The following is a 14,914-nucleotide window of genomic DNA, read 5'->3' as shown; positions in this document are numbered from 1 at the left end:
AGCAATGGAAATGCTGGCCTCAACTGTGGATTACCTGTCGAGAAAACGTTTCCCTTTCATTGACATGCTGAGAACCCTGGATTAGGTAGACCATCCGATGTCTCTACTTGAAAACTGTTGTCTTGGGCCTACAGAAAATACTTATCTCGGTAACAATCTGATCAGGGTCTGTTCTATAGAGACCCCCAAGGGGGTCTAGAACCCAAGTGATGCACACCGATTTCAATCCCATCTGCTGGCGTTTCTTTCCCTGCATGCTCCATTGCTCTGTAATTTAGGTTTCTCCTTCTCCCTGTGGTTTCGACGGCGAATATCTTTGGCCACCGGCACGGGAAACGCCGAACCCCCTTCCCCTCCTCCACTGCTCCTCACTCCAATTATTTGCCGCCTCGTAACGCCCCCACCCTGCCTTTCTTTCCCAGTAGGACGCCGCGTACTGCCGCCGCAGCTCCTGGCGGAATATCCCGCCCTCGGGGCCGTTCCAGTCCGCCAGTCTGGCAAGTCGCAAGCAAGCTCCGGAGCAGCTTCGGCCGAAGCGGGCAGCGAACCAGTCTGGCGGGACGAGGTTTCGCTCCGTCGTCGTCACCTGACCTAACCTGGCGGTTTGCTGCCGGAGCTGCCCGGAAGGGAGAATTAGGCTGAACATAAGGCGCAGAAAGGCGAGGGAGGGGAAGGGGGAGGAGAGAGCGAGAGAGAAGGCGAGAGCCGCCCCTTGGCGTCTGGAACCTGCTGTGCAAGTCGGGAGGCGGCGCTGCCTGCTTCTTCGTGCCTGGGCAGCGAGAACGGTCCCGGCGCCGAGGAGGAAGGAGAAGAGAACCCGAAAAGCAAATATGGGCAACGGCATAATGGCAGCGCCTAATCGAGGAGGCTGAAAGGGTAGACTCGAAGCTGCAGCCGCCGCCGCCGCCGCCACGCTGGGCTGGGTTGGGCCGCTCTCACCTGGCGCAGCGCTGAAGGCAGGAAGTCGGCGCCGTTGGTGCGGGCAGGGTAAGGTGGACAGGTAACCGGGAGGAGGCTGAGTTTACGGGAAAAAGCAGCCCTCCGGTCTCCCTGCCGAAGGAAGTCCAGGCCGGGTCCTCTCCTCTGGTAGGAAACAGCTGATCCTGCTCGCCGGGTTTCTGCCCGAGGCCTCCGCTCGCTGAAGCAGCACCTGGTCGCTTTGTGGAGCGCAACCCAGGCGGAGGCCTCCCTGCGGGGATGAGCAGTAGGGCCGGGATTGCGGATAGAGGAGAGGAAGGGAAGGCGAAGGGGTGCGCCGTAGCCTTGCTGCAGAATCGGACCGCGGGGGGCGGGTGGAGCTGGTGATGTGGGAGAGGCAGACGGCGGCGGGGGAAAGAACTACCCCTCCCGCCGGGATTTGGGGTGGAGGTGGGGGTGGGGGAGAGAAGCAGATGTGAATACAACAAAGAGTCTCGTGATGCCATAAGAGGCTCTGGCTGGGAGCAGGGGAGAGGGTCTAAAAGCTGGGAAGGCAGGTGTGGCAGAGGGGAGACTGCGGGTGCAGCCGTTTGGCCAGGTAAACGGAGGTAATGCATCCACTTCTCCAGCTGGGATGCGGAACTGTGGGTGACACTGGGTGTGTCTGGGGGTGTGGAAAGAACAAGGAAGAGGTGTGCAAGTTGCAGGGAGGGGGAGGGGATTATTATTTCAGTGACTACAGGTAGAGCATTGTTTTCAGTGAAAGCAGGTGTAAGGGGAAAAAAAGTCTCCTGCCAGGTTTATAATATGGGATTAGTGGAACTTTGGGTTTCCTCTTTGCTTTCTTCCTCTCTAGTTCTCCCTCACTTCTGTCACCTGCCTTGCTGCCACCCAGCATAATTTTCATGGACCTAGTAATGCCTCTGCTTTGAGCCAATGCTTGCTGTTTGCCTTAGTCTTCTTTCTAAACAAAGAGATTTTGCTGCTCCAACCTAGGTTTTGGAACTGTGGAGGTTAAAGGTGCTACTGATCTGCCAAATATTTTCTGAAAGACAATTTAAGCTGGCTGGCAGTTTTGTGATCACACCTTGGCTTGACGGCTGGTTGGCTTTTTCCTCCACCCTTTTTCTCTAAGGTGTGGATAGCTGCTGGCAGTGGCTTCATAATGGCGAAAGATCTGGGATGAATCCTGGCCTCACTAGCTGAATTGGCATTTGGTGGCTGCCAACCAGGCAATCACCCTTGAGCATGTTCTTCTTTTGATCTAAGCGCCTTCCTGTCTTTTTGTTATTAAGCTTTTCTAATAATTTGTTTCATTTACTCCATTCCACAGCAGCTCTCTCTTGCATTTAGCTTTATTCTCCTTATTAAACTCTTCTCCCCCTTTCCCCCTCCATCAGATGGATTATTGAGACCTGCCTGTCTGTGTTTTCCTTTAAATCTTCCCCTCCTTTTCAGAAAATGTCCATAATAAGCATTCATTGCTGTTGAATTTGCCACCTCTGAGGTTTAGTGAGATGATTAAAGATACTGCCGCTGAAGGGGGGCAGGGAGGAGATAACATAAGCATTGCAAGCTTTGATTACTGTCCTGACTTGTGTCTGCATAAGACCCTGCTTAGCATGTTTATTCCCTTCCTTCTAGTAACAGATACAAACATGTCTTTGCAGTTAGTTGCATATATTAGAAGAGCAAGCAGATTGAGAAAGATGCTGTTTTAAAAAGAGTGATATTCAGACCTTTTATTTATTTCAAGTTGAATTTTTAGGAAGCATTTTGTGAGCATTTACAACAACACATCCGATATTTTCATAATCTTTTCAGGGATAGATCAGTTCTTATCTTTATATGTTAGATAGTGGCAGGACTAAGGGAGAATGGACAGACTTTTCTACCTTGATGCTTTTCAGCTGTGTTGAATGACAGTCTCTAATAACAGCCTCTTGGGTTGTGGTAAGTACCAATAAGCCCACTGAATATATAAGCTTCGGAAGATGATTGATCTGATCCACACGATTGGAGGGTATTAAGTTCAATTTGTTTAATTTCTGTATCGAATGCTAGAATAGTATTTGGCTATTTGTTGTGTTATACAGCAATGGCAGCCACATGAGTTGCTACTCATCTATTTTGTGTGGTAGAGTACATCTATGTCATGAGATTGCAGTTTTGCACATTTTCCTATTAGAAGCTGCTGTGAAATTGGCAACATAGAATGCTTGTGTTGTGTGGGATGTGAGTTATGGTAGTACAATTCTCCTTATGAATTTGCAACCAGTTTGAATCTGACTTGTTCTAGAGCTGAATCTCATAGAATACAATTCTAAATATATTTAACTGGGAGTAAGGTGTTTCAGTGAAGTTTAGTCCTGTTTAAATGTTTCTAGGATTACAATCTCTTTCATCCTATTATGCTTACATTCTAAAATTTCATGTAGTTCTTGCATTTGTAATCAACTTCTTCAAATGTGGCTTTCCATAGGTCACCAATGAAACAGATACTGAAGTTATAGGTTAATGGGTTTGCTTTTAGTAATTTGCTGCATTAAGTTTGTGCCACAGAGAATAAATTCTTTCCATGGAAACACTGTAAATTTTCTTTTAGTGTTCCAGCCACCAATGCTTATTAAATCAACTGCTGGAATGATCACAGTTTTTTAAAAAAATAATTGTTGGCAAATGTGAGTAAAAACACAGTCAAAGGGATAACCAAATAGTCCTGGAACAGAATGGAAAAGTTACAACATCTCATTTTCTTTATAATTTAGAAAAAAGTCAGATGAGATGAGGTAGAATAAAGACAATATATTAAAAGTCTTGCAAAATATTCATGGTTTTGAAAGCTCATCCATAGTCACTCATTTTCTTTTCCTGCAATACAAGGTCATTTGTCCAGCAGAGTAAAGGAATCTTTGGGAACTGTCCCAACATTTGTAACCAATGTGAATGGCTTTAAAAAGGATCAGACAAGTAATGGAAGAAAAAGCATAAATGCATACTGGTTGAATAGATAGATTATCTCTATTATTAGTTGCTAAGAAATGTGTGGAGAGGTGTTATTGTCCTCATGACTTGAGAAAGCTTGTCAGATCTGCAGCTCTGGGAATAAGATTCTAGACAAAGTTGATCTGGTTTAAATCTGGTTCCTTTTATGTTTCCAAACTTATATTTTAAAAAAGAACTGTGCTTCATTTGGATGTTGACATTATTTTCAGTTTCAGTCTAATTTTGGAAAAGCTGTGTTATTCAAATATGATTATTAAACACATTACCAAATTTGGGCTATTTGTTTAACAGATTGTTTCAGGCTAATGAAACAAATATTTAGTTCCATGGAAGTTGTTTTCTTTGGCTATTTTTGTGTTGATTTCTTAATTTAAAAATATTCATTTTATTGCTGTTTTTAATTTTTAGGAAAGATGGTGCATAGTTTTAATCAAATAAGTATTACATAGAAAAAGAAATCCCTATATAATAATTTCTAGCAATCCATCCCCCACCACAGTGACTTAAGGCCTCATAAAATTGTTATGGAGAGAAATAAGATGGAACATACATTCTTTGAGCACTTGTATGAAAGGCGGGATGTACACTCAATAAATAATGAGAATATTTGGAAATGCATAAAATGCTTTTTAAAATAGATACACCTAATTCTGGGTATTCTTAACCTACACACAAGTATTATTACTAAGATAATTAAGTACTGCATGATATAAAGTTAGGAGACAGGAGTTGTTTTTAAATTATTTAAGGTGTGTTGGGAGAGAATTTATAAGTAAAATTGTTCATAAAGAAAGTCTGTTATTGCTGCCAGGATTCCTATTTGATATGCTAATTTTCTGCCACTGCTACTTCCTGGATATGTTAATTTAATGCGTATTATTTATAGAAAGAGAATCTAAAAATGTTGTCACCTTTTCCTTTCAAAGAAGACCAATATGTAGAAAATTATTTCTGGTTGAATATGCTCGTGTTTTCTGTTTTATTGTTATTGTCCTTTATTTCTTTCAATTGTACTAATTTATATTTGTGTATGCTTCTCTGAAATTAAGTTTGAAATTACGATTTACAATCTAAAAAAACAAAACTTTTCATCTTTTTCCTTGAATGACTTGCCCCGGAGAAGATTATGCAGCCCTTCTTCTTCAACTGAAGTCAAGGCTTAACAAAAAATCTGGTCTTTTGTGTGCCTGTAATCTGTTTTTGACCATGGCAATAACTGAAGGTTGCAGGGAACTATGTCATGATATCACACAAATGATCATGAAGTTTGGGTTTTGGAGATTTGGGGTGATGTCATTCCTTAGATTTATATTTTGCCTTTCTTCCAGGAAGTCAGTTTTGATTCACGTAGGTGTGAACTCTCATGATTTTTACCTATACAATCTTGAGACACAGGTTGGTGTGATAGAGAGTAAAAGAAGATCACTTTGTGAACTTCCCTGGCTGAGTTTATATTTGAACTTGGGTCTCCTTAGACCCGTCAAACAAATTAATTATTATACATGTTTAAAGAAAGACTAACACTTTAATGCTTCTTTATTATTTTGGAAACCGAGTACAAAATTAGGATTGTGTTTCTTGGGAGTGCCTTTCAGAAATTTAGCAGCATAAATTCAGAAAGTATGACCAAATGTGTTCAGGGACTACATTTGTCTGGCAGGTTGTGAGTTTCCCCACTACTGTACTACAGGTCAGTAGATGGATTCAGGTATAACAAGCCTGGATATTACATAATTTTTGAGAGTGGTATATTATTGTTGTTTAAATGATAAATTATATCTGGTGAGATTTAATTGCAGGTCCAGTCTCAATTATGACTATTGGCTAATCACTGCCTTTTAGATCAACCTATCTTATTGGACAGTTGTTCAGAGAATATTTGGAGGCATGTGTGCTATGTATACTGCCTTGAACTCCTGAAGTAAATATAAGTTTAATGAATGAGTACCTTAAATCTTAATTGATTGGGATTGACCAGATAAATAAACATGAACTCCATACACATTCTTCCCTCCTCCAAGACTAACAAGTTAAAAGCAAACCTTGAGTTATAAACATAGCCTTTTAAAAGAGGAATAAATCAGGATTATCAGTTTAAATGGGGATTAAGTAGCCACAATTGTTTTTGAAGGATCATTCTTGACTACAAAGCTGAATTTATACAGTGTGGTAAACCATGTCAGTTACATTTGCACAGCATACTAGTTAGGTTTTGTTGTTTTGTACTTTAGCATATTGTGTAACCTTCAATTTGTTTGTGTAATGCCAGACAATTTAATTTACTAACAAAATATAAATATACCATTAAAAGGAGAACATTTGTAGCTCAGGGTTGAAATGAGGGGTCCTTGGTGCTCTCTGAGCTTGATTTTTTTGGTGGACGTTTCATTACCCAAACTAGGTAACACCAGCACCAAAGACCCCTCAAAATTAAATGTTTAGTATATATCTTCTTTATGCTCTATCTCTGAATCTTGTATGGGATGCACTACTTTCCCTTCTCTCTCAAAGCCTCATTCATTTCTCTGCTGACATACTGTTTTGTATTGAACTGAAAATTATATTCTATTAAGACATCAGAATAATCAACAGTCAAACTGTCTTGTCTCTCTCTAATGTGTTTGAGAAGTTAATTTTTCTATTGGTAATTTTCTTCCAGGCTTGGCTTCTGGTGAGCTTTCATTCCTATCAATCATTGATTGTTATTATAATGGGACATAGACACATATAGTGTCTATCTTCTGTAGTATAAACATGATGGATTTTTGATCAGAAGTAATTGGATTTCTAGAAAGATTATTACAAACCTAACCAGATTTTTCTTTTGCTCAGATAGGATGGTGAAAAGTTAAAATGCCAAACAGCAAAATGAGCACAACATCATGGTTCCTGGTGAGTGGGACAGGTATTCGCCATCGGCTTCCTCGGGAGATGATATTTGTTGGTAGGGAAGACTGTGAACTCATGCTCCAGGTAAGTGCATTCTCTACATAAAGTGACCCATAGTTTGTCATGATTAACACAAGCATAGAAACTTTGGGAGGTGATATTTCCCTTCTTTTTTTTGGTAAAGCTGAAAAAAAGCTTGAAAATATTCACCTTAGTTGAACCGGAGTTTGGTTCAGACAACATATTATATTGCCATAGTATGATTAGTTTTATGATTTATACCAATATATGATCTCAGCTAATGTGGTTTATAAAGCATGGTTTATTAGATAGTATAATAGTGAATCCAGCATTTTAGCTTTTCAACAAACAGTGCTTAAAACAAGCCATGTTTTATTGTCATTGTAAACCAAAACAATTGAAACAATTTTTAACCATATTTCTCTGGGAGGAAAGGAGATATTAATTAAATATTGATTTTAGTTTATTTTAATTCATCTTAAAAGGATTACTTGCATTTTGTCTAATAATTGTAGTTTCTTTACTTGCAATAACAAACATAATGCTTCTTAAGTAGTCTTTAAGGATGTGCCAAATGAATTGGGGAATATGTGAGTTAGAGGCTTGCTGGGGTTTGTTCTTTGGCCAGATGTTAAGGCTTGGCATCAATTTCTTCTTAAGAGCTTTTGAGAATATGGGCCAATAGATGAGTTGGTTTAAACCAGTGTTTCCCAATCCTGCTAACTTGTATGGACTGGAGAATTCTGGAAATTGGAAGTCCATACATCTAAAGTTGCCAAGATTGGGAAAGACTGGTTTAAACAAAGGTTGTAAGCTAAACAATTTTGCTGAACACAATATTTAATTACTGGTATATATTATCTATTGTCATTGCACCTCATACAATGAAATTCAGTGTACATCATACATAAGGAAACTATAAAAATAAAAGAAAAACACACATCCTTCACATTCTATACAACTGAATTGAAAACCCGTGATAATGCATTAAGGTAAAGGTTCCCCTCGCACATACATGCTAGTTGTTTCTGGCTCTAGGGGGCGGTGCTCATCTCCATTACAAAGCCGAAGAGCCAGCACTGTCCGAAGACATCTCCGTGGTCATGTGGCTGGCATGACTAAATGTCAAAGGCGCACGGAACGCTGCTGCCTTCCCACGAAAGTGGTTGCTATTTTTCTACTTGCATTTTTACATGCTTTCGAACTGCTAGGTTGGCAGAAGCTGGGACAAGTAATGGGAGCTCACTCCATTACACAGTGCTAGGGATTCGAACTGCCAAACTGCCCACATTTCTGATTGATAAGCTTAGCCACTGAGCCACTGCGTGCCTATATGCTTTAGTATTATGCATATGGGGATAATACTATTAGTATTAGTATTATATATTATTATAAATATAAATATTATATTATTTATTAGGGATTTTTATATCCCTATTATATAGGAACTTTCTTAAGGCAGATCATCCTCTGGGCAATGATGTTAACCCTCTGGAGTGCTATCCGATCTGCCACTGTGCAATTGGCAAACCATAATCAGGTGCAGTAAGTGAAAATAGAAGATCACCAGCAATTTTTCATTCAGTTGTTGTTTCCTGAGAAGTCTCAGGTAGTATAATGCTGGGTCCTTTTGACTAGTGCTGCAATGTGAGTGCCCCAGGTCAGGTCCTCTTTTACGATAACACCCCAAAACTTAAAACTGCTCCATGTAGTCTCCATTGATAACCAAGGGATGGATGTCTAAGGACCAGGTTCTTGTCTCCACACCACGAAATCAACCCGTCAGAGATGAGTCCCACCACTGTTGTATCATCTGCAAATATAATAATAGTACTACTGGCGTGAGTGGGAATACAGCCATGTACATAAAAGAGTATAGAGTAAGGCATTCAACAAACAACCCTGTGGTATACCAGTGTTAAGAATAAGGACCTCTGAGAGTGGCCAGACAGGAAATCCATAATCCAGAGGCAGATTGAATAAGAAAGCCCAAGGTCCAAGGTCCTAATTTTTTTCCAATTAATTCTCCTAATTAATTGAATAAGAAAGTCCAAAGTCCAAGCTCCTAATTTTTCTACAAGCTTTCTGATCTTATTTCACAATTTGGAAATATTCAACATGCTCCTTACGATTAAGGAGGATGAAATTATTATATAGTGAAAAATGGGAACTTCATTAAGGCCTTATTTTTGAACTAGTTGTGGATAAAACTCAGTTGCTGTGGGGATTTCAGCTGCTGAAGGAATTCACTTCTACGTCTGCTCTGAATTCTGTGTTTAGATTTGGAAATATTCCTGGACTTGTGGAGTTGACACATGCTTGATCTGTGCTTCAGGCATTCCAACTTGCACTAAATAGCCAACACTGAAGGAAAAGATTTATGGAGGAAATAGAAGAACTCCACAAATGGATAGTTGGGTTGCTATTTTAAATATTTGTTCCACTGAATGACATGGAACTTTGATCTGAATTCTTCTGAATGGCGTAGCAAAGCATAGGTCTCTGTTATTTAAAGTAGCAGAAATATGTGATGGGACATACTCTCATACATTAGGAGGTAGAATGAACAACTATATCAGCTTAATATTGAGCATTTTAAGAAAACAACTTTGCATCTTTTGCTTTTATTCTGTATTGTGCTTTTGTAGCATTTTAACAGGCAACTTGTAGATCTTCTAGATTTCTAAGTAATCAAATCTACCTTTCAATGACTTTTCCCCCTACCCATTTCCTATATTGTTTTGGAGGTGGAATGACAATGAGGCACATTTCCCTGTTAAGTACTGTAGCCCAAATCATGGGGGCATCTGGAGGAGTTCCAGAAGCTCCTTCTAGATTTCTTAGAGATCAGTTTCTCATCCTTGAGAGAAGATAGAGGGCAATATTAATTGGGTTTTCCACAGATTCTTAGAGGTCCTGCTACTCATTCCAATCTTCCTTTTCTTTGCATGCCTTGTTTTGAGAAGAGTAAACTTTGCCTCTATTTCAGAAAAAAATGCTCCATGTCCCACACTAATACTGATGAGGTAATTAATTTCTTTTAAAAGGAACACCATTCTCCTGAATAAACCTAATTAGAAAGTGATGGAATTTAATATGCAGATGAATACAGAGCAACTGAGTAATGCCTCTTATTTTGGAGTTACTGATATTTTAAAAATACATGTACTTCACTATGGAGCACACTCCTTTTAGACATTAAAATAACCTCTGCAACCTTTTGTTTTTCTACTAAACCAGCCGACCAAGCATTACTTCTTATCCTCTTTTAGTGATGAAGCAACAAAAAGTGATAGTAATTGAAAACCTTGCTGCTGTTGTCCTAGTAAAATTCTCCCCATCTGACATTCTTGTTGAAGATTAGGAACTGAGGTTAGGAAAGATGAAACATAGCTGAATAGAGAATCTGAAAACCCGTAGAGAGAAGTGACATTGGCTCCTGGACTTCCTTCTTGAGTAATTGCATCTTAGCAGCTTCTAAGATGCTGATTTCTGTTGCTGGGTTTATACTATGAATGTTTCCCCTCCCCCCTCCTAATGCAGGGAGCAAAACTAATGGTACAAAAATTCTCCATTGACAAATTTGAAACCAGTTTTTCAGCTTCTATTCCTAAAAGCAACTGGATTGGCCTGTAACATTTTTCTTTTTGAGGTAAAGGATAAATCCTGTTGGAGTATGGTGACTTCACTTTGCTGAATAACAGGATCGGTAGGACTGTGGCATTTGGTATCTGAGGGGGTTGGATTTCTGCATATTGGCGGTGCAGTGTTCTGATTTTAGCCATAGGAGGGTGCTAGGTACCTGTAGGACTGCTTTCTCCATTCAGAATCCATCTGCCCAAGTCATGTCCTGAGAGGTGCTGTTTGCAATCCCACATTTTGGTTTGTGTGGAGCTTGGGCTCAGAAATATTTTTCAGTAAAGGTGTTCTTTAAAATAGCCTCCTTTAGGAAACAATCTAACTTTCTCTCTTTAGCTGTCCAAAAATTAATTAAACGTGTTTTTCTGAAGCATGTTTGGAAAATAATTGGGGTGTTTCTGTTTTTGCTTCAGTATAATAATTTATGCTGATGCATTTTTACTGGGAAAATTTTAATGTTCTTTTCTGTGGATGTTTTAGCTTGTTGTAAACCATTGGGAGTTCTTGAAGATTACATAAGTCCACACAATGAATAAAAGAATAAAACTTTTAAGGTTCCCTGTGCATTTTCTTGGGTAAACAAGATCAAACTAGTCTCGTCAGATGTCATTAACAGAATTCCTTTCAGCCCTTTAGTTTTCTATTTTTTATTGCTGCGCAGTGCAGTGCTCGTTCTACTTGTAGTAGAGAATGTCTCAGATATTTCTAGAACTTGGTCTGTATCTATCTATCTATCTATCTATCTATCTATCTATCTATCTATCTATCTATCTATCTATCTATCTATCTATCTATCTATCTATGGAATTTTGAACTGGTTGTAAAGAAATAGCTGGTATAACTGCTTACTTTCTGCAATTTAGAAACAATAAATTCATGTATTCAGAATTTAGAAAAGTGGACATAAACATGTATTCTGAAGCTTGACTTTTTCCAAAAAGATGGAATCTGCTTTTTAATATTGTATTGATCTGCCTTCTAGAAAACATCACTAGTGAAGTTCTCATAGTCCACTAAATCATAAAACTATTTACATTATCACCAATAAAAACACATTACTGTGTGGCTTTAAAAATAGCCTGGGTCATGTTGAGTCCCACAACATACCATATCCATTTTAATTTAACCATACGCAGATCCAGCTGAGGTATGTTTGGGCTGAATGATATGGCTTAGTAGGTTGTGTGTTGGTGGCAGAGAGACTGACATAGCTGAATGCTCTCTGGTGTGGGTGATATCCTTTGAAACTCCCTTTCCATACCAGCTTTGTAAAATGATCCAGACAATTAACATTTTACATGGTAGTAGGAAGCTAGTAGGCAGGCCAAGGAAACATGGTCACCAAGGTTAAGATCTGATTAAGAAAATGCCAGGATAGGCAGTATTGTAAAATATTCTACTTTTATGGAAGAACTATTACTAATAAAAAGTAATATTGTCCTAATATGATAGGTACTATTTCCCTTTGGGTTAATATCTGTCTTGACATATCATTAGAGCTATTAAAACAGTCTCTATCTTATAACATCCTAATTTAATGATGTTGGTCTTTCCAGTCTCGCAGTGTGGATAAGCAGCATGCCGTCATCAATTACGACAAGGAAAAAGATGAGCACTGGGTGAAGGATCTTGGAAGCTTAAATGGGGTGAGTGATAAGCCTGAGTGCCAAAGGGTATATTGTGTGTCATAAACACATTTCATTTCTGTGGGTGAGCTTTTCAATTCTAGTTTGCAGAAGTGAAACGAACATCTGGGATTGGAGTTAATAGGATAGGCTCTAAAAGAAAATATTTTAAATATTTTGATAAATCTTGTGGATTCTCAAGATTTATATAGCTGCTCCTTTATTGAGTTGATGCTTAGTTAGTTTTGCCACATTAGTTCATGGACTGTTCTAAGCTATAGTATGACTTGCTTGATTTTAGTATGCTGTGTGGAAGCAATCAGTATTTAATAAGCCATTGTTAAACAATATATAGTTCAATGCTATCCAAATAAGTCAATCTTCTGTACTTTCAGTAGATTAATGTAAATTTGTACTCATTTGGAAGGCTTATTGTGAATTAAGACAATATACTAATCTAAGTTTCTTTTGGCCATCCTTATCCCATGCCTACTGGCTGAGCTGCAGTTACTTGTTTTTTTAAAATCAATGTTAGATGTTTTAGCTTGTTCCCAAGAATGTTAAGCCATCACCTAGGGTCAGCCCTTCAAGGTAAACATGATCAGGAAACAGAAATTATCAGGAGTGTTAAAAAGCACTTTAATCTAGTTTAAGTATTTTTAGAGAATCTGAAAGCCCCTCTCTCCTTTAATATATCAGCTTACACAATCAAATCAAAATAGTTTACATTTCTTTTTAACATTTTCTCAAGACTCTATGTATTTTCTTGTAATAGCTTGGCATTCACCTCCTTTTTTGTTTGTGACTTAGCATGATTCTTAAGTCCATTGATTATGATTCAGCATTATATACAAACCAGACCATTAAGGAATTTGGAGAGTTTTATTATAGCATATAGTTGGAAGATAACAGGCTGGGAATGCTTGTTATAGCAGGTAAATAATATGAGTGATGTATTGGATGATTTCCAGTGATGAATAAGAGTGATTTTACCTAAAAATTACAAAACTAGAAAATCTGAGTTTGACCAAATGAGGATATCTGCCAGGAGAAATGTGCTGTTTTAGGAAAAATCACACATTGTTCTGATAACATAAGCAGTAGGAGGTACTGCTATTAATAGGAAGCTGACCCAGAATTGCTGACATGAGTTTGTTGCTCCTTTAAAGAATGTGGCTGTTCAGTTTGGAGTATTGAATCTGGAGCTGGGGATTTGTGTACTTGAAGTACAAGTATTGAACTTAGGGTATGAAATGAATGACTGATATGAAATGTATTTAAATATTACCTTTGACCTTGTTTGTTTGCTGTTTAGGATAAACCTCAGAGTGGCATAAGAGTAACACTAAAATAAATTTAAAGACCAACTTTTAGAGATTTATTTTTGTACAAAACAAGTAACAAAAAATCATTGATATTTCAATAATCATTTATCTGCCTCCTTTATTGCATGTTCATTAGTTGATACGTATAGGAGGATAATCATTGGAATTATGCCCTTTTTTCATGAGGCAGCTAGCAGTCAAGAATAACATGCAAAACATGAAAACAACACTATAGTGGGAAAGGCTTCTTTTACGTGCTTCAAAGCTCAATGTGAAAAACCTTAGAGTGAATAACAGCCTTAGAGGTGAAAGCAAGTTTGCACCAAGCTTTTGAGGTTTCTTTCAAACCCTTTCCTCCCCTCCACTTTGGAGACTTTTTAAAGGTTTTCTTGCTTTCTCAGATTACATTAACCCCTTTTAAGGTCATCAATAGTTTGGAAGCAAGGTGTGCAGGGAAAGACTATTTCCTCTGACTGCTTCTGCAAATGAGATATTCTTAGAACAACTTTTGATGTTAAATAGGGTTTCTAAGATAGATATCCAATTACAGCTTTAACATTTTGAACCAAGCCTATTAAGCAATTAATGATCTGTACAGATCATTCACCATAGGTATAATCTGGTCATGTCTATGTCCTGATTAGCAGGGTAGTTCTTGGTCCTGGCCTGTCTTTGGGGTAACTCCTCGTAGAGTCCATTGAAGTACTTCTAGTTGACCCAAGAAGATCCAAGCAATTTGAGGAATGAATTATATCTTTTGTGGGAAGAGCACAACTTTGTAGTCAAAGCTGTAATGTTTGCACAGAAAAAATGATAGGTTAATTTCTGACATTTGCAGCTGAAAGAATCATTGTAAAATGCTAATTAGACCAGAGTTATGATTCAATATATTTGTGCATGACAAGACTGTTGCAGACTCATTAGGCACACAAGAGCAAAGGCCTTGGGTGTATCCCCAGTATATATTTAGGAAAGCAAGATCCTTGGTACCCCTTTCACTTGGAGATCATGCCTTTGTTGATATTATTGGCGATCTCAGAAGCTTTTAGGTATTGCAATCAGCCTTTCCTATCTTAGCATTTTCCATATGTGCTGACTTCAGTTCTGAAATTGTTTTAGATTGCATATTATGATTGCTGAAAGCCAATATATTTGCAAACTTGTCAGATTGATGAATACTGCTACAGAAGATCACATTTTTCTTGTGCTTCTGGCATAATCTGAAGTAGATAGCAGTGCTTTGCAATGTTTGTGCCTGCTTGACAGTTACACTTCAGAAAGTAATCTTATCCTGACCTTTATAGTTTTGTTGGTGCCAAAGAAATCTATTGTAATCCTCTTGGCTTGTAGGTGTTAGCATTTGTTATTTCAAGGAGCATTAAGAAAGTAAGAATTCCTCATCCAAAGTAGAAAATGAAGATGAAGTGGAATCATAAGGAATTCATGAAAAAAAATATCCACCCCTTATTTATCTTCCAGAGATATCTCATT

At 38.4% G+C, this 14,914-nt stretch overlaps 1 protein-coding gene across 7 annotated transcripts in view; it reads left to right on the top strand.

The window, feature by feature from the left end:
- Nucleotides 1-421: 421 nt before the first annotated feature.
- CEP170B (centrosomal protein 170B) overlaps nucleotides 422-14,914 on the top strand; it is a 62,641-nt gene continuing 48,148 nt past the window's right edge. For 4 of the 7 annotated variants that reach the window (XM_087922279.1, XM_087922276.1, XM_087922277.1 and 1 more), the window contains exons 1-3: nucleotides 422-987; nucleotides 6,761-6,897; nucleotides 12,030-12,119. In XM_087922279.1, coding sequence (XP_087778405.1) covers nucleotides 6,778-6,897; nucleotides 12,030-12,119 — 210 coding nt within the window. In that variant the 5' untranslated portion in view covers nucleotides 422-987; nucleotides 6,761-6,777. Of the gene's footprint in view, nucleotides 988-1,419; nucleotides 1,527-6,756; nucleotides 6,898-12,029; nucleotides 12,120-14,914 lie in introns of those variants that run through there. The other 3 variants (XM_087922273.1, XM_087922275.1, XM_087922274.1) reach the window with 3 other exon arrangements.

The sequence above is a fragment of the Pseudonaja textilis genome, chromosome 1, assembly GCF_049901715.1.
Source record: "Pseudonaja textilis isolate UNSWEBS1 chromosome 1, rPseTex1.2, whole genome shotgun sequence".
Classification (NCBI taxonomy): Eukaryota; Metazoa; Chordata; class Lepidosauria; order Squamata; family Elapidae; genus Pseudonaja; species Pseudonaja textilis.
This window is presented reverse-complemented; position numbering and strand designations above follow the sequence as displayed.